We start from the raw sequence: 19,948 nt of genomic DNA, 5'->3' as shown, positions 1-19,948 counted from the left end.
TAGTTCAGTAAATATCCAAGCCCAAATATGGCAGGTGAAGAACTTTCCAATTTTATGATTCACATAATCCTTTCTAATAGAAATTCATTCATGTAACCTTCCAGGTGGTAGACTATGGATTTCTTAAGCCTAGCAGTTTTATGTGACATTCTGCTCACTTAAAATTATTTACTGTGACTTCTTTTATGCCATAGGTATCCATTGTGGGCCATCTATCTATATACCCATAAGAATATACTCTCAGTGGTAGTGTCAGGGCTGGACATCAGAATTCCTCTGATGGGTGTAGAAATTTGTCTTATGTCAAATGTTATATCAGTTGGGCTCAATTTATTAGTTTTTAAATTCTTAAAAGTTAAATTTTAGTTCTGTAGACTGTAATGCAATGTAATTCATCATAGACTGTAATGCAATGTAATTCATCAAGGGTAATATTTTTATTTTAATCTATTCCAGCAGATGGTTACAGCAGCTCAGATTCCTTTACTTCAGATGCGGAACACATTGGAAGTACTGTAACTAGACAACGGTAATTAGCTGCTTAAATATTAAACACATTCAAGCAGAAGGCTGTTTGCCTGAACATACTTTAATCTGGTAAAACTTCGTGTGATTCTATGATGGTGATTCAAGAGTTTATAATATTTCCTGGTATTATTGCTCTACAATTAATAGCATTGTGTTTATTTTTCTGTGACATTTAACAGGAAAACAAAATGAATGTGTACTACTTTTCAGAGTTATCATTTCAGAGGACTTGCAGTATTTTAGGCTTTTAGAAGTTAAAACCCTCACAGACTGTTTAAATAATTAGGTGATTGAGTTCTAGGCAAAATGAAATGGATCAATGGACATACACAGTCATGCTTCGCAGAATGTGTCATTCTGTTTCCAGAAATCTCAATGTCCTCGGCTAAATTGTCACCCTGTTTCTCTTTTTGCTATTAACCTTTTTTTTAAAAAAAGAAAAAAAAGGAAAAAAATTGTTCCGTAAATAATACCACACTCTATAAGAGCCCCTGCTAGTTGTAGTCACCTGATTTTATTTGCTTATTAACAACATTTTATCCTGCTCTCACAGAATAAAACAAAATAAGTACAATATACAGCTGCAAAACAAAAGCAGGAAAATGGTGATCAGCTCCATCATCAGTCCATAAAGTTACACAATTCTTATAGCAGATAACATCAGTGGAAATAATAAGGAAAAAGGGGAGCTTCCTGGAGATGCCGTTTCAGCAAAGCACTCCTCACCCTTTTCTGTGACCTGATAGAATAACTGCTTTCCAGTCAACAGCTTGGGCCTTAATCTGTTGTTTTCAATTTCCCTGACTGCATAGGCCCAGATTTCTCCTCGATTGTTGAGGAAGGTACAGTACCTAATACGAGCTAATTTCAGCAGGTCAAAACAGAAAGGCCCTGTTTGCTCCACACTTGGTTAAAGTTTTTAATTCAGCCTTTCCTCAGATAGTATTCTCCAAAGTCCTTCCAGGTACTACAGGGGATGGTCTGTTGGATGAAGCAATGCGTCTAGCACATCTTGACGGGGCATCAGGTTTGAGGAACACTGCCTTGATTATTAACATGTCCATTTTCAAATGTTAATGCGTAAATGAAAAAAGGCGTAGCTGAACCTTTGACGTACCTTAATAGAAGTTATAATAAATGCATCCAATGTGACAACACAAATTTAAAAACGGACCGTTTGCATTGTATAAGATCAGCATTCTCAACCAAATTTGCTTTAATCCAAGATGGCGGGATATTAGTTTGTAAGTTGACGTGTTACTTTTTTGGTCTTTGAAAGTTGCAGTTTGCAATAGAATTTCTGTAGTTCCATTGTTTTTCAGGTCACATTCAGGGACTTCTCCAGATAACCCTGCTCCTCCTCCACCCCCTCCGAGGCCTCATGCCTCTCATTCCCGATCGTCATCTTTAGATATGAATAGGACCTTCCCAGTTACTCCAGGTGGGTGTAGTTGAAGTGTCTGTGTGTGTGTGTGCGTGTGTGTGTGCGTGCGTGGAGTGTTTCTGTTGTTGTGAATTAATGCATTTTTAGAAATGTACATGTTGCTTATGAAATCATTTAGATTTTTTTTCAAGTAGTATTGAGATCTGATGAAACTAGTGAAATATGTTTAATACTGCTACTACACTTAAAGAAGCACATTAAATGCTACAAGACTGTTTTTTAATACGGAAGAAAAAAAAATAACTTTTGAAGAACAAAATTAATGGCAGTTTTTAAAAACATTACATATTCAAGAGTTCACAATTCTAAGATGATTAGTAATGCATTCTATTCCTCGAGACCTACAATTAAAATGCTATTTATTATATTTCCTTAGGGGTAAATTCCTCAGTTCTTAATATTCCCTATGCCAGTCTTGGTAGTATGTTTTTTAACAGAGGAGTTTAATGTGATATTGTTAGTATAATTAAACTCTGTAGTCTTCCATTTTAAATCACAGGAATGTCAATATAAAGCTCAAAGGAAAACACCTCTGATACGGTTTAGCAAACCAGGGTTCCCACTTGTTAATGACAATCTATATTTGAATTTGGAGAATACGATATGGATATTTTTTACCATGAGATGTGGTGTTACCATAGGTTGTGCAGGCTGTCAGCCTGGCTGGCGTCAGAAATGTTGAAGAAATTTATGGAAATCGTGGGGACCGCTGGCTATTGGTCTTGATGGCAGTGTGGCTGCCTCTGAAGGCCATCTGCTGGGAGACTAATAGACTTCTTTATGCAGTTGCTTGTCCGCTGAAAGAACAGATGGCTGGCCTAGATGAGCCAGAGGTCCACTGTTTTATGTTCTTACAGAAATAATTGCTCAAGAGTTATAGCCAAAACATTGATTTACCACCACCATCCAAAAAAATTAATAAAACCATGCAAAACAGGATACTGGCAGGTGCCAGATGTCACTGGGCACATTACAAACTATGGGCACCCGGTGATAATGGTATATATTAGGTTATGAATGACTTAGGTACTTTTTTTTTTCAAATTTTGCATGGCATTCAAGGCACTGTCAATTATAATTGCAACCGGGACTTTGTATACATTTCAGAATAGTATAGACATTCTAAAACGTAATATTGAGACAGTTTAAAGAATGTCTGTGTCAAGCAATAACATACGTCAGAAACCTGACAGTCTGTCTCTTTGATACTGTATAGAATTAATAGAGGGCTTTGCTTTTTGCAAAGTTTTAAAACCTATTAAACAATTGTGTACCCTTAACACGTATGATGGGCTGAAATAAAGCAACAGATACTACTGAAGTATGACTCTAATTGACAGAATACTGTATATCCAAACAACAGCTAAACATTTTCCAGAAATTAATATGATTAGTGTATTATTAAGCCAGACATTTTTCAATCTTACTGCTTTTTAGGTCAACAGCAGACTGGAGTGATTGCTTGTCCCCCAGCAGTGCCTCCAAGACCTCAGCCCACACAGGTATATTTGAATTTCTGTTCTAACTTAGCAACGTTTCCTTCCGACATTCTTTTCGTGATTACATTTTCCTCTAGGCCAGGGGTAGGCAACCTTGGCTCTTTTATGACTCATGGACTTCAACTCCCAGAATTCCTGAGCCAGCATGGCTCAGCATGGAAATCTCTCCCTTTCCCCTCAGCGTGGCTGGTTCAGGAATTCTGGGAGTTGAAGTCCATGAGTCATAAAAGAGCCAAGGTTGCCTACCCCTGCTCTAGGCCATGAAATACAATTACCCTCTTTATTACAGAATTCTTTGCCAGTGCATAGCTCACACTAGGCCTGTCTTGGAGAAAGCAAGCAAGAATTGTGTATTCTCAAAATGATGAGCTCTCATAGTATGAAAGGGCCACAATTTGACTGAGGTGGTGATGACTAGGTTAAGGGTACAGTAGCAAACTTTCTCAATCAACTTTTTCCGTTTTGTTATATTTTCAAAAGTTCCTTTTTTTAAAACTGTAGGCTGGAAGCCATGTTCATCGATCAGCAGATGCTGATGGTCTAATAGTGCATAACAGTACTTCACCTCAACAAATCCCAGAACAGCCAAACTTCGCAGACTTTAGCCATTTTGAGGTTTTTGCTGCATCGAATGTAAATGAGGATGATGTTGAAGAAATTGAGAAACTTCCAGAGGCAGTCCAGGTTAGCACATATCAATACATCTATAGCTATAGCTATATTAAGTACCATGAGTCCTATCCTTCCATAAATTTGAAGAGCTTTTTCATCCTTAGCCATGATAAGTTTCTGGAATATGTCTCTGACTCTTTAGGTAGAAAAACCCTCTGATACTTCAGGATCTATAAGAGTTGCCAAAGGAGATGGAAGAATAGAAGACAAAACAGTGTCTACTACCCCTGCAAACATGGTATGCAACATACTAACAGGTGAACATATCTTATAAAATGTATGAATCGTTGCCCAGAAAGCAATTCATTCAGGTTTATTTTCTTTTCACCGTTTATAAATAATGGAACACAGAGCCGATAAGCTTTTCTATTAAGGAACTGAAGGACCGTGGAAAATCAAGGAATTAGGATGAAGTGCAAATGGCTGCTCATTTTTTTTTGCAGCTGAGATCTTCAGAGAGGTTTATGAAAATTAGCTGCTTCTTCTGCCAACCTAGCAGTTCGAAAGCACGTAAAAATGCAAGTAGAAAAATAGGGACCACTACGGTGGGAAGGTAGCAGCGTTCCGTGCGCCTTTGGCGTCTAGTCATGCCGGTCACATGACCACAGAGACGTCCTCGGACAAGCGCTGGCGCTTCGGCTTTGAAACGGAGATGAGCACCGGCCCCTAGAGTCGGAAACGACTAGCACGCATGTGCGGGGGAACCTTTACCTTTACCTTACCAAGTGAGATGACCTCTAAGAAAAGGTCCTCTATCCCTAGGAACGGCTACCTTACAGCTTGTAAGAATTGTGTGTGGTCTCTTATTAAAGAGACTTACAGAAAGAACTTTTTAAAAGCCATAGTTAATTGCACTAATTAGTTTAATTACTAGCTATCTGTGTGTTTGTGTGTGCCTGCCTGCCTGCCATCAAATCGGTGTTGATTCCTGGCAACTGCATGGACTTGGCAAGATTTTGGAAGTGCTTTGCCACTGCTTTCTTTCAAGAACTGAGAGAAGGGGGCTGGCCCAGGTAACCTACATGGCTTTGCGCATAAGATGGGACAAGAACTCAGTCTCCTGGTTTCTAGCCTGGTGCCTTAACCACTACAGCAAAGTGGTTCTTATAGCTTAAATAATTAGTATTTGCAATTACTTAACCAACTAATTTTTCTGAAGTCAGGTGAAACTTACCGCAGTATATATTCACCAACCACAGTGACTCTCTTTTCAGGCCAAAGGCACTACACCTCTAGCACCTCCACCAAAGCCTATCCGCAGAAGGCCAAAATCCGAAGATGAGCTGAGACCTGAGGTTGAGGAGCATGCGCAGAAAACAGGTGTCATAGCTGCTGTTCTTGCTTCTCAGCCATCTATTCCTAGGTAACCCAAGACGTGCATGAGTATCTCTTGATACTGAGATACTTTCATTTTAAATAGCAAATAGGTTTATTAAAGAGGCCTATAAATGGTCTGTGATGCTTGAATCCTTGAATGGCTAAGAAAGGCAGTATAAACAAACTTTGATCTGCACACAGGTTTTACTATTGAGGCTACAGGGGAAATTACTGCAAAATATTTTGCAAGCTACTTTTGCAAGGTGCCTATTTATTAAAATTAAATAAAATATCTGTGTGTTCTGTCAAAGAATGGCATGAAATGGCTCAGGCAAACTAACCGATGCACACACACCCTTTTTTATCATGTGGAGCTTTTAGATATATATATATATATATATATATATGATTGAGAGAATGCCCAACTCTTGGGGTAACTTTTTCCATTTGGGTGATGTTCTAAACTAAAATTGGATTTTAAGATGTGTCCAAGGGGAAGGGTGAAGATTGAGATCTTTGGTATTTTTCTAAGTTGCAGTGGTCAAAGTGCAGGATATTGTACTTTTGATTTTGTGAACTGTTTCCCTGTAAAAATAAAACAAACCCCTGTGATTTTGCTTCTTAATTTGGGGGGTGTTCTGGGCAGGCCACAAAACAGGAGATTGGAAAATTCATTTGGCCACCACCTACATTTACACAGTCATATAAACTGGTACTGTTTAAACCAGGCATGTCAAACTCACAATGTCACGTGACGTATCGGGACTTTTCCCCCATTGCCGGCAATGGGGTGGCCGTGGTTTCAGTGTGACGCATTCAGCCCGTAGGCTGGCAGTTTGACATGCCTGGTTTAAACATGTTCAGTGATTTTTGAAGCTATAAAGTTGTGAAATATAAAGGATTCAATCCAATGAAATGTGGAGACAGCGGCTTTGTTGTTTCATACACTTGAAAAAAGCTGCTGTATATAATTGGGCAGAACCCAGACTCACTGACACTGAAGTTGTTACCCAGATGGGTAATGAAACGTCTGCAAGCAAACAAAGGAAGTTCAGAGAGCAGCAAGGATTCCACAGTTCCTGAGCTACAGATATTCTGTTCTGTTGGAACTTGCAAAATAGAACAATTCAAAGGTGATTTTGAGTTGTTCAACATGGGATCTCTTCATAGAAAAAAAAAAGTCTTAGAAAGTGCCAGCAAACGCATGTAAGCTTTAAATACTTCAAATATTAGCTCTGTAATCTGAGAAAACGGAAGGCCAAAATTATAAAAGCCATTTTCTTTACAGTTGTACAATTAAGCATGTTACAGAGCTAAGGAATATAACAATATTGTGTTCAAAACAACTTGAGCTTTTAGGGGAGAAACGTTTTCCACAGTTCCTGAAAGTTGTTTCATGAAATGTCTCCTCAGATCAGTGGGAAAGGACAAGAAAGCTATTCAGGCATCAATTAGACGCAATAAGGAGACCAACACTGTTTTGGCCAGACTGAACAGTGAATTGCAGCAACAATTAAAGGTAAGATAATTGACAAGTTATTATGAGACATTTTACAAACATACATTCTTCTTTCAGTACTGTACGTTCTGTTTAGCAAACTTGTAAAGAAAAGCCCAGTATGTTCTTTTGGAGATTCAGCTACTTCATATAGCCTAGGTTAGCTGTATTCAGGCTCCAGAACATGTTGGAAATACTTAAACTTAATTACAAGATCCATGACATTAAAGGGGGGGGGGAGAGGGGAAAAGAGCCATTCAGTTTGACAAGCCACATAAGTGTTCTATCTATGAATGAAGATGTTGACAGTTATATTCTCAGTCATCTCACTGAAATGGTGGAACAATCACCATTAGAAGATTTTGACTGCAGATTCACAGAGAATGTAAGCTTTTAATTCTCAGTACATTTTTCCAGCAAAATAGGTTTGCAGCATTAGCTGCATTAAAGACACAACTACTCAAGACAATAATGAATTTGACTACCTATAAACTGACGTCATATGCAGTTCATACATCCAGTAATAATAAAAAAGCTGACAAACTGTACTCAGCGAGTACTCCTCAATGACACTACATCCACATGGAGAGAAGCAGTGGAGTACCACAACACTCCGTCTTAGGCCCAGTACTCGTTAATATCTTCATCAATGACTTAGATGAGGGAACAGAAGGGGAACCCATCAAATTTGCAGATAACACCAAGCTGGCAGGAATAGCCAACACCCCAGAAGACAAGCTCAGGATTCAAAAAGATCTTGACAAACTTGAACAATGGGTCCTGTCCAACAGAATGAGTTTTAATGTGGAGAAAAGAAAAGTTTTACATTTAGGCAGGAAAAATCAAAGTTTTAAGTACAGATTGGGCAAGACCTGGCTTAAAAACAGAAACTGTGAGAGGGACCTTAGAGTCCTAGTGGACAATCCCTTGACTATGAGCCAGCAGTGTGCAACAGCAGCCAAAAAAGCTAATACAATCCTGGGTTGTATAAACAGAGGCATAGAATCAAGGTCACACAAAGTATTAGTACTGCTTTATAAAACCCTAGTAAGACCACACCTGGAATACTGCAACCAATTTTGATCACCATACTACAAAGAAGATGTTGAGACCTTGAAAAAAGTTCAGAGAACAACAACTAAAATGATAAAAAGCCTGGAGCCTAAAATATATTGAAGAATGGCTGCAGGACTTGGGTTTGACTAGTCCAGAGGTCGGCAACCTAAAAAAGAAAAAGAGCCACTGGGAACCGGTTCCATCACAAATTAAAAAAAGAGGGAGCCGCGTGCGTGTGTCCATGCACACGCATGCGCAAAAAGGTTTTTTGCGCATGCGCGGACGCACGCGGCTGCCATTTTTTTAAAAATGAGATGGAACCGGTTCCCGGTTGCCCGAAGGCGACGGCCCGTCTGCAAAGCTGCCGCTTTCGGCAGCTTTGCAGACGGGCCGTGGCAGCTTCCTCAAAGAGCGGCACCGCTGCCCGTTCGCGCGGAGGTGCGCGCGCACCTCCCCAAACCTTTGGAGAGGTGCGCGCGCACCTCTCGGAATGGGCAGGGGCGCCGCTCTTTGAGGAAGCTGCCGCGGCCCGTCTGCTAAGCTGCCGCTTTCGGCAGCTTCACAGACGGGCCACGGCAGCTTCCTGAAAGAGCGGCACCGCTGCCCATTCGCGCGGAGGTGCGCGCGCACCTCCCCAAACCTTTGGAGAGGTGCGCGCGCACCTCTCGGAATGGGCAGGGGCGCCGCTCTTTGAGGAAGCTGCCGCGGCCCGTCTGCTAAGCTGCCGCTTTCGGCAGCTTCACAGACGGGCCACGGCAGCTTCCTGAAAGAGCGGCACCGCTGCCCATTCGCGCGGAGGTGCGCGCGCACCTCCCCAAACCTTTGGAGAGGTGCGCGCGCACCTCTCGGAATGGGCAGGGGCGCCGCTCTTTGAGGAAGCTGCCGCGGCCCGTCTGCTAAGCTGCCGCTTTCGGCAGCTTCACAGACGGGCCACGGCAGCTTCCTGAAAGAGCGGCACCGCTGCCCATTCGCGCGGAGGTGCGCGCGCACCTCCCCAAACCTTTGGAGAGGTGCGCGCGCACCTCTCGGAATGGGCAGGGGCGCCGCTCTTTGAGGAAGCTGCCGCGGCCCGTCTGCTAAGCTGCCGCTTTCGGCAGCTTCACAGACGGGCCACGGCAGCTTCCTGAAAGAGCGGCACCGCTGCCCATTCGCGCGGAGGTGCGCGCGCACCTCCCCAAACCTTTGGAGAGGTGCGCGCGCACCTCTCGGAATGGGCAGGGGCGCCGCTCTTTGAGGAAGCTGCCGCGGCCCGTCTGCTAAGCTGCCGCTTTCGGCAGCTTCACAGACGGGCCACGGCAGCTTCCTGAAAGAGCTGCACCGCTGCCCATTCGCGCGGAGGTGCGCGCGCACCTCCCCAAACCTTTGGAGAGGTGCGCGCGCACCTCTCGGAATGGGCAGGGGCGCCGCTCTTTGAGGAAGCTGCCGCGCCCCGTCTGCGAAGCTGCCGAAAGCGGCAGCTTCGCAGACGGGCCGCAGCAGCTTCCTCAAAGAGCGGCACCGCTGCCCATTCGCGCGGAGGTACGCGCGCACCTCTCCAAAGGTTTGGGGAGGTGCGCGCGCACCTCTGCCCATTCGGGGAGGTGCGCGTGCACCTCTCCAAACGGGCGGTGCCACTCTCCATTTGGAGAGGTGCGCGCGCACCACTGCCCGTTGGAAGAGGTGCGCGCGCACCGGGCGGCTGGGAGCCGCAAGAGACGGCTCAAAGAGCCGCATGCGGCTCCGGAGCCGCAGGTTGCCGACCGGTGGACTAGTCTAAAGAAAAGAAGAAACAGGGGCAACATGATAGCAGTATTCCAGTATTTGAGGGGCTGCCACAAAGAAGAGGGCGTCAAACTATTTTCTAAAGCACCAGAGGGCAAGATAAGAAACAATGTTTGGAAACTGTTCAAGGAGCGAATCAACCTGGGATTAAGGAGAAAGTTTCTAACAGTGAGGAAAATTAACCAGTGGAACAGCTTGCCTTCAGAAATTGTGGGCGCTTGATCACTGGAGATTTTTAAGAAGAGACTAGACAGTCACTTGTCTGAAATGGTATAGGTCAGGGGTAGGCAACCTTGGCTCTTTTAGGACTTGACTTCAACTCCCAGAATTCATGAGCCAGCATGGCTGGCTCAGGAATTGTGGGAGTTGAAGTCCACAAGTCATAAAAGAGCCAAGGTTGCCTACCCCTGGTATAGATTCTCCTGCTTGAGCAGGGGGCTGGACTAGAAGACCTCCAAGGTCCCTTCTAAATTCTATTCTATTCACTAAATGTAAAATAGTTTTGTTGAAACAGTTTGTTTCAGTATTTCTTTACTGATTTACTTTTTCTCTTGCAAAGAAATCACAAGTGTTCCTCCCTAAACAAGATTATTGAACATAATGGCTGACTGATGTTGTTTTTTTAGGCAAACATTTTGCATACTGAAGTAAACATTGTGTCTAACTTCACTGTCTTATATTATTTGTATAAACACTTCTCTGCATAAAACCAGCAAAATATGTATAATTGTACATGCATGTGCACGCATATGGTAATGCACTTTCATTGTGGTATCTAAATGGCAAATTTCTCCTTTCTAGGATGTCCTGGAGGAGAGAATTTCACTGGAGGTTCAACTGGAACAGCTTCGGCCCTTCTCTCACTTATAAACCAGTTGCCATTAACTGTGAAATAATTAACTCTGAAACAGAAAATTGGGTAAAAGGCCTAATTAAAATCCCATATGTTTCACTCAGTGCACTCTTAACATTTTTGTTGTGATTGATATGTCCTCTGTCCACAGCTGTATTTAAGTAACTTTTTATAATTTTAATACAAAGAATGAAATAAGTGTTTCCTTGAATGTTCAACATATTGGCACTGCCAATCTTCCCATTTTCTTGGGAGGACACAATTTTTAAGTTGGAACCAGATTTATACAACTTTAAGTGGCCTACATCCCAAACTGGAACTGAATACTGAATCAATTTTCTATATTTCACGTCAAAACATCATAAATAAAAGCATCCCAAAAGCTACCTTTATCACAGAAGCACATATATTTAATCATAAATACCTTTTACACATCTGTCTTACTGTGTAAATGGAAAACTAGCCAGCTGTGGTCATCACGGATCCCCAAATCGGAGTTTGCAGTCTTGCAAATCATTAGTAATTTCAGAAGCCTGTTCTTTTTGAGTAACCCAATATCTTCCAAGTCCAGCCTATGTTCTTTTATACTTTGCCATACCAAATTCTGTTGTCCTTGCCTGTTGATAAACTTGTGTGTGTGACCACAGCTTGACTATTGTTAAAATGTTTGCATTCATGATGCCATTTTGCAGTCCGCCCACAACTGTTTCTCTTCTGTGAAAGGATCGGGTGTTAATCTCAGTCATGCACTTTTCCTGAACACCACATATAGCTGCATGCTTTGCACATTATCCTTTACAAACTGACACATCCACCAAACGTTACTGTAACACCCTTTGTGGTCAAGAAATGTGTCAGTACCTCAACTCTTTCCCAGTCTTCCCCCTCTACTCCTCACCCCCCACCACCACCCCCAAGTTGTGTTTCTTAAAAAGTTGGGTTCTTATTTCTGTTCATGTCTCCAGGCATTCTTCTGCTTGTAGACAGGCTTCGTTATTAACACAAAATTTCCTGAGTGTATCCTGCTATTCAGGTTGATGTACTGTATTAGGATTTGTTGTATATTGTATAATACACACCCTTTTGATCTCATATGTAAATTTGCATTAATGCTGACTAACAGCAGATATTCTATTTAATGGCTTATTCTGGCTGTGGGATCATAGATGTTAAAATGCATGGAAGTATCTCAGCAGAATCAGAACTAGCAACTGTGTGATTTTTACAACAATAAAACAGCACAATATTTTAATTGGAGTTAATCCTTTTAATTTGGCTCAATAAGAAAAGAAAATTGACTTTTGTACATTTTTTTTACTGAATATGGAGTCAGTTATTTTAAGGCTAGAACTGGGTGAGTTCATACATTACGGTAGGATAAAATAAAAAAGACATGTTTAGCATTCTGTGGGAGCCAGACTATGTCTGATTGCAGAATTTCTACTAGTCTAAGATGACTACATGCTACTGATAGTCATATATTCACTAATAAAAAATGGAAACAAACTTTTTAGTAGAAAATATCAAACATTTAGGAAGAAGCAAAAAAAGTCATAAAAAGCACATGCAAAACAATATGTTCAAAATAAAATATAATGCATCATGCAGTTACATTAATGGTTCACTAATCTCTTTCTACATGTATGGCGTAAACAGGATATCAAGTCATAGCAAATGTAATTTTATTATTTTACTAAACATATGAAAGGTCTAGAAAGGTAGTTACATCCCTTATATTCAGTCATTGAAACAAAACCACTTTATTTTCACAAATTTATTCTGAAGCTCGTGAGCACTTGGATATAGTGTGCGCCTGCCTTATGCTCAATCCTGACATTCCCATATTCAAATCCAAAGATTCCAGCTCTTATACAATATTTAGTTCGTAGATTTCCTCCAGCACTAATCAGCAGAAGGGTGGCAGATGCCTATCCAGTACTTGTGCAAGATACGGATGAGAGCATAGTGATAGTGTTTGAAACAATTTCTACTGCAAAATTGAAATTTTCATATATAATTTTTTGACTGGATAAGTAAAGTCCAAAATCAGCCAAGATGTATCTTATTGGTGATAAGGAAGTATTCCTTAAAAAAACTCCTGATGTCTATTTTGATAACCACGTTCATAACCTATGACTCAACCACAACCTTCTGTCATAAATCATTGTATATACTTATTTCATACTAAATTTGCTTATAATTAAAAAGTTATTGCAGTTAATGGTCACGTCCACCATGTCCTTAGATCATGAGCAACATACATGGAAAGTATGCAGGCAGTCCTCATTTAGCAAATGCCTCATACAGCAACCATTCGCAGTTATAACAGGGTTGAAAACTTGGTGACCAATTGTCACATTTACAACCCTTGTAGGTATATAAAACAAAGGAAAACTGAAATAAGATCATAAACACAGAAATGGGTTTCACTTAGCAACTGCTTCACTTAGTGACAGAGTTGTCAGTCCCAACTTCAGTCACTACATTGCCTTATTCAGTTTACATCGTCACTGATACTACAGTGAATTGCTTTTTGTAACACAGAAAACCATACAAACTTGTCTTCATCTGTAGAACAGGTCCACTGATGCCTGGGCCCTTGTAAAAGAAAAGCATTCTTGATATCTGAAAATAAGCAAACAAAAATTGTCATTAATTTAGATTCCTTATGAATGTTTCTTAAGTCAACATGTGCAGCAGTTAAAAATTGGAATGGACATAAGTTGCAAAAAATTCTCATGATAACATAAGCATTACTTGTTCAGTGTTCGCAAAGTGGCTATTGTGAAATGAATTAAAAATTGGCTTTCTAGCTAAACCTAGATTTATCATAAGAAGACATTACAAGCATCCCTGCATGGAATGCCTGAAAATTCCAACCTGTATGAATGTATTAAGAGATTTATATGGCTGCCTACCTTATCCGTCATAACTCTTGAGCAGCTTACAACAAAACATAGATAAACTAGCCGCCAGAGATACAAAATTTATCCCAAAACAATACTCCCCAATACATAAATGATTGCAATCTGTGAGCTCCAGCTTTTCCCTATGCTGAGCCTTTCAAGGCCTTTTGGAAGACTAAAAGGCTCTGCTGAGGAGACCAACTTTCCAGGTCTTACTAGATCAGGGGTAGGCAACCTTGGCTCTTTTATGACTCGTGGACTTCAACTCCCAGAATTCCTGAGCTAGCCATGCTGGCTCAGGAATTCTGGGAGTTGAAGTCCACGAGTCATAAAAGAGCCAAGGTTGCCTACCCCAGATAACTTTTTTTTTAATCCCATTTATATCCCGCCCTTCTCTGAAGACTCAGGGCGGCTTACAATCTAAAGCACAAATCAATGTGCTTAGCAATAGCCTTCATTCTATGTATATGCCTGCTTATTAGGGCTTTCGCCCCCCCCCCCTCAAGCGGGAAGGGAACTGGAGCACTGACTATATCTGACCTGGTGGCACAGGGACAGATCCACAGATATCTTCAGAGCCAAAGTTCTGCATGTGACCTGGCCCATGCCATGTATTGAACCATACGTAGTTTCAGCCTTCCTGTGAGGTTCATTGGGAGAATGTCAGAGGTAGGTAAAAGGCTTGTCTTATCTGTCTCTTTCCAAGATGCATAGGAAATTTGTCCAAACTGACCTATCACCGGTAATAATTAAATATAAGACTAAAGTGACATCCTATTTTTCTTCCCATTCTCCCACACCTCCAATAAGAAATATTTAAATTATAGTGCTCCCAAACATTTCTCATTTTAGGAACGTTTTTTAAAAGTGTGTTATATTTTCCCTGAGATGCACTACTCCAAAATTAATAACTGAAAGCTGAGGATTTTTAGTGGGCATGTGCGCACACGTATGCATGCCCATACATCAGTTGTACTGTAACTGAACTAGTCCCCTCAGTATTCTTGGCAAGATTTTTGGTTTGCCTTTTGCTTCTTCCTAAGGTGGAGGTGGTGTGTTTGGCACAATGTCACCCAGCTAATTTTGTGCCTAAGGCAGGATTCAAACTCAGTCTCCCAGTTTATCGGCCAATACCTTAACCGCTACACCAAACTGGCCTGTCTAGAGGTGAGATCACTGGTGGGTGGACTTAATCATCTAAAGGAAATGACTTAGGAAACTAAAACACAGAAATTTACTTCCTTTATGATCTACTGGCTGGAGTCAGATGCTGTTTATCTGGCTTTAAAGGGAAATCCAATTTGAACCGGTTGAAGGATAGTAAGGGTGCATACGAATGATCAAGGAAAGTACCAATAGCTTTCTCAGCTTCCCAATAAAGGCAGTTCTGGATTTGTCCTGACATATCCTGACTGCAGAAGTAGCTACTCTAATCTATAAATACTGGCTAAACAGGAAACACATACCGGTATGCCAAAGTGAGGGGGCTTTCCATCCAATGTTTTGCTTTGGGTTGTGTGTGTGTGTGTGTGTGTGTGTGTGTGTGTGTGAGAGAGAGAGAGAGAGAGAGAGAGAGAGAGAGAGAGAGAGAGAGAGAGAGAGAGAGAGAGAGAGAGAGAGAGAGAGCTGTTAATGATTGGAGTCAATGATCTATTTGTCTTAGAGCAACAAAAAGCCCCAAAATGCCACCTTCATATTTGGTAGTCCCTGATATACAACCATTCATTTAGTGACTATTCAAAGTTACAGACACTATAAAAAGAGAGAGTTACAACTAGTCTTCACACTTAGGATCATTGCAGCATCCCCACGATGAAATGATCAGAATTCAGTTACTTGGTAATTGGCCTGGATTTAGGAAGGTTGCACCATCATGTTGCCATTTGCTGCCTTCCCAGCCACCTTCTGACAAGCAAACTAAAGGGGGGAACTCCAGATTCACTTAATGACTGTGTGATTCACTTAACAACTGCAGCGATTTGCTTCAGCATGGCAGAAAAAGGTGGTAAAACTGGGTGCAGCTTACAAAACAATCCCCTTCCTTGCTTCTGTATAGGACCACAACATTAAGGCCTTAGATCCTCTTGCCAACTGAATACCCTTCAACCTACTCCCTATCTTTAGAAATGACAACTTCCCCTCCAAAGTGGTAAGGATTGTTACAAGCAGCTTTAAGATTTTATAAATCTCAGTCCAATAAAACCCTTCTAAAAAATTTTCCAGTCATCGTCCAAGATATTTGAATTCTAAATGGATTACATAAATTCCATAAGATTTTTGAGTCACACCGTCAGGTTGGGGCTAGGCCAACTCGCTGTGGCCAATTCGCTGCAGGACAACTTGCCAATTGTTAAATTTTAAATGTTCAGCTTAAGTCTGACTTAGTTTGATATCTTTAGTAAGGATGACTGTGTGGTTATTGACTTCTAGGTGTTTGGCTTAATTCTGGCTCTACTTCTAAAATGTAGTCGGGATGGATCCATCTTTAGATACAGTATATTTGATACAAATATTTTTGCTTTCACTGGAATATTTTTGGCCAAATTACTTTGCCCACAGTGTGCAAATTTATAAAAGGCTCAGGCTTTTATCCTTGAGCCAAAAAAAATTTCTTTCTTTTTTCTTTCTTTTTTTTCTTTTTTTCTCTTCCTTTCTGTTTCTCTCTTTCTTTTTCTCTTCCTCCCTTTCTTTCTCTTTTTTCTTCCTTTCTCTTTCTCTCTTTCCCTTTTTCTTTCTTTCTTCAATTTCTATAGCCACCCATCTCAGTCAATGACTTATATATCCTAAGAGAACCAGAATGAGGGTAATGAATGCATTCATTACATTACTGAGCAGTTGCTTTTGACTACCATCAGTTTGATTTGTATTATTCCGTTCTTTCTTTGTGTCTGAGTACACATACTAGTTTGTATTCTAAATAGACTTCCAGAATTTCAAATAAAACCTTGAGGGATTTGGATATGATTTAGCATCCATTCCAGTGTTATACGCTCATTTTGATAAATCTGCCACCCCAGCAGCAAATACTGAGACTTAAGGCAGATTCAAAGTGAAAATGTGTGGATATTTTCTCTCTCCTGCAGTACAGTATGTACTAAGGGAGACATTTCTTGAGTTTTGCCCCCTTTTACCTTTCTTGCCACTGTTGTTAAGTGAACCACTGCAGTTGTTAAATTATGAACACAGTTGTTAAGTGAGCCTGGCTTCCCCATTGACTTTCCTCGTCAGAAGGTCACAAAAGGTGACCCTGGGACACTGCTACCATCATAAATATGAGTCAGTTGCCAAGTTGATCTGAATTTTGATCACCTGACCATCATGGGAATGCTGCAATGGTCATAAGTGTGCAATACAATCATAAATCATTTTTTTCAGTAACTTTGGTCACTAAACAAACAGTTATAAGTAGAGGACTACCTGTAAACTGGCGAGGGAATATTCTATTATATAGGTAGTCCTCGACTTAAGAGTCACAATTGGACCAGAATTTCTGTAGCTAAGCAAGGTGGTGATGAAGTCAGCCGTGCCAGATTTTACAACCTTTTTGGCTACTGTTGTTAAACAAATAACTGCAGCTGTTAAGTGAATCACATGGTTGTCAAGCAAATCTGGCTTCTTCCATTGGCTTTGCTTGCTGGAAGGTGGCTGAGAAGGTTCAAATTTACATCACTCCAGGATGATGCAACAGTTGTAAATACATGGCAGTTGCCAAGCACCCAAATTTTGATCACGTAACTATGCAGATGCTACAACAGTCATAGGTGCAAGAACTGGTTGTAGGTCATTTTTCTTCATTGCCTTTGTAACTGAACTTTTGAAATGGTTGCTAAGCAAATGGTTGTAAATTGAGGACTATTGGAGAAGGTAAAACAGGACATCTGAAGTGAAGCAGAAAATCCAGCCCCATTTTTTCCCCAAAAGCTTTTCACAAGGATAGTTACAGAATACTTCTGCTCTTTTATACTGCGTCCTCATGAACAGAACAGAACATTACTATTTTTATCCACTCAAAAGACTGTCTTCCCTTTCCTAAAGGGCACAGCTTTTGTAATCCCTGGATCCTGCCTTTCAAGGAAGTGGGAATTAAGCATCTCCTGCTACTTCCATTGTTCGCTGACCAAAGAAACACCACCCTAAGTCTTAATCAGCAGTAACTGCAGGGGGGGGAGGATGTGATTAAACTCAAGTCAAGATGGTCATGATGAAAGCATCACCAAAGTCCCATCCGTTTTGTATCTGCATCAACATCAGACATGCAGACAAGGGTGTGGAGCTTCAAGCATGCTGCCACAAATTGCCCTCTTGACCTCTGTTACCACCAGCACCTTCAACTGAGGCTCATATTCCCCATTTCTTTCTTATGTGAGCAAATGCACTTCAGAAATTGCACCCCCATTGGGCAAGTGGGCTGGAGATCATTAAAACAGAGCTTCTCCTGCTACATTTAATAAAAAAATTCTTCAAAATTGAGTCAAGGGTCTTTGTTTCCTAAATGCTCAAGTCAGAACAAGCCTACTTTCAAAAGCAATGTTGTATGTAATAAAGAAGAGTGAGCCAGTTTGGTACAGTGGTTAAGGCATCAGACTTGAAACTAAAAGACTGGGAATTTTAATACCTCCTTAGGCAGGAAGCCAGCTGTGCAACCCTGAGCCAGCCCCTCTTTCTCAGCCCTAAAAAGAAGACAAGGGCAAAGCGCATCTGAAAATCTTGTCAAGAAAATTGCAGGAAGTTGCCAGATACACAGGTATCACATAGGTTTGATTCTGTGAATGTCTCTGAGATTTTGTAACAATATTATTGCTTTCATTAAAAAATATATTTTTTAAAAAAATTTCTATGAATGCATTCAACATTTTTTTACTATTTTAGAGTAATGAAAAGCATACATTTAGAATCTGGAATATCTTCAATCTGGAGCTGATGGAGCATTATTGTTGCCAAAAACTGGTAAGTGACCTTGGGGATTCGTTCAAAGGGCTTGTAGGACATGTTGCGTTGTGAAATAACAAGGACATCATTGAACAGGAAAAGTCTAAGATCATGGGTATGCTCATACAACCTGGAAAATTGAAGGATTCATTTCATTATCCATGTTAATATAATTTATAAATCATTTAACAGCCACAGGACAACATTCAAATGCAGTAAACATTTTTTTAAAACGCATTATAGTGAATGTTTATAAAAGTGTACTAAAAGAAAAAAGTCTATATACCTTAAAAAGTGTAAGATATCACAAAACACAAAATTTTTGGATCACTACAATAAAATACAAAAGTTAACAAGTTTCATCCAATTCAATACACATGAAATATTTCCCTAACTGCTCAAACTCAAAGCTCAGCAAGGACCTCATTAAAAAGGCTGATTTGCTGTACATTTCTGGAATGTTAGTGGCACACGTATTGTTTTGCCCAATGATATAATTATATCATTGTTAACTGTGGCCCTATATTTAATTTCTTTTTAATCTTTTTATTTATACATTTGTAAACCATTTCAGTCAAGATTACTCTAAGCGCTACACACAAGCAACAGCTGCAGCTAATGCATTGGTAACAGTAACATACTGTACAATAAGAAAAATGCAATAAAAAAGTAGATGTAAAATTAGGGTAAATATTTCTAGCAACAGGAGGATCTTAAGTCCCAAGGATTTTCAAATCTGCCAAGTTCCTATGAGCCTCCAAAAGGACAGGGGAAGGGAAACTCCCCTTGCATCGGGGACCAAGCTGCTCCAGAATAGGGGAGTCCCTGTAGAGAATACTCACTTTTTTAAAAAAATCCCATTTATATCCCGCCCTTCTCCGAAGACTCAGGGCAGCTTACAATCTAAGAAGCACAAATCAATGTGCTTAGCAATAGCCTTCATTCTATGTATATGCCTGCTTATTAGGGCTTTCGCCCCCCTGCGGCATTTTTACAAAGTCAGCTTATTGCCCCCAACAATCTGGGTCCTCATATTACCTACCTCGGAAGGATGGAAGGCTGAGTCAACCTTGAGCCTGGTGGGACTCGAACCTGCACTAATTGCAGGCAGCTGGTGTTACTTAAGGAGGCATTAGCCCACTGCTCCACCAAGGCTCTTCAGACCTCTTGAGGATGGGAACCTTCAGCTATTGGTGTAGGGACTCTTTGTGCTCTTGAATTGGGTGGGCAGAATCTCCATGGATAAGCAGCCTCAAAACTACCCAGAGTTATACTGTAGGGTTTTATAACTGTGTTTATATACTTGTGTTTATGTTTATATTTGTATTTTTCTATTTATTTTTTTTAAAGATTCATTGCACTCTAAAAAGGAAAGTATGCAACACGACACATTATTTACACAATAAATAATTCAATACATTTAGCATTTATTATTTAGAAAGAAGAAAGCCTTTAAAAACAAATGGAGGAACATTTCTATAATGC

General features: G+C 40.6%; 2 protein-coding genes across 7 annotated transcripts in view; one reads left to right on the top strand and one right to left on the bottom strand.

Annotated features, from left to right (window-relative positions):
- The window catches only part of REPS1 (RALBP1 associated Eps domain containing 1), a 47,517-nt gene extending 36,714 nt beyond the window's left edge, over positions 1-10,803 (top strand). For 4 of the 6 annotated variants that reach the window (XM_081340228.1, XM_081340226.1, XM_081340227.1 and 1 more), the window contains 8 exons: positions 457-529; positions 1,851-1,969; positions 3,410-3,474; positions 3,973-4,155; positions 4,286-4,381; positions 5,358-5,506; positions 6,874-6,979; positions 10,577-10,803. In XM_081340228.1, the coding sequence (XP_081196354.1) occupies positions 457-529; positions 1,851-1,969; positions 3,410-3,474; positions 3,973-4,155; positions 4,286-4,381; positions 5,358-5,506; positions 6,874-6,979; positions 10,577-10,645 (860 nt within the window). In that variant the 3' untranslated portion in view covers positions 10,646-10,803. Of the gene's footprint in view, positions 1-456; positions 530-1,850; positions 1,970-3,409; positions 3,475-3,972; positions 4,156-4,285; positions 4,401-5,357; positions 5,507-6,873; positions 6,980-10,576 lie in introns of those variants that run through there. The other 2 variants (XM_081340225.1, XR_014028076.1) reach the window with 2 other exon arrangements.
- A 2,266-nt stretch (positions 10,804-13,069) lies between these two features.
- Positions 13,070-19,948, bottom strand: part of ECT2L (epithelial cell transforming 2 like) — a gene marked incomplete at its 5' end in the record, with an annotated part of 41,229 nt that continues 34,350 nt past the window's right edge. Inside the window, 2 exons of the mRNA XM_081346749.1 lie at positions 13,070-13,253; positions 18,421-18,593. Of these exons, the coding sequence (XP_081202875.1) occupies positions 13,123-13,253; positions 18,421-18,593 (304 nt within the window). The 3' untranslated portion in view covers positions 13,070-13,122. The remainder of the gene's footprint in view (positions 13,254-18,420; positions 18,594-19,948) is intronic.

The sequence above is a fragment of the Vipera berus genome (assembly GCF_964194415.1).
Source record: "Vipera berus genome assembly, chromosome: 1".
In the NCBI taxonomy this organism is placed as follows: Eukaryota; Metazoa; Chordata; class Lepidosauria; order Squamata; family Viperidae; genus Vipera; species Vipera berus.
This window is presented reverse-complemented; position numbering and strand designations above follow the sequence as displayed.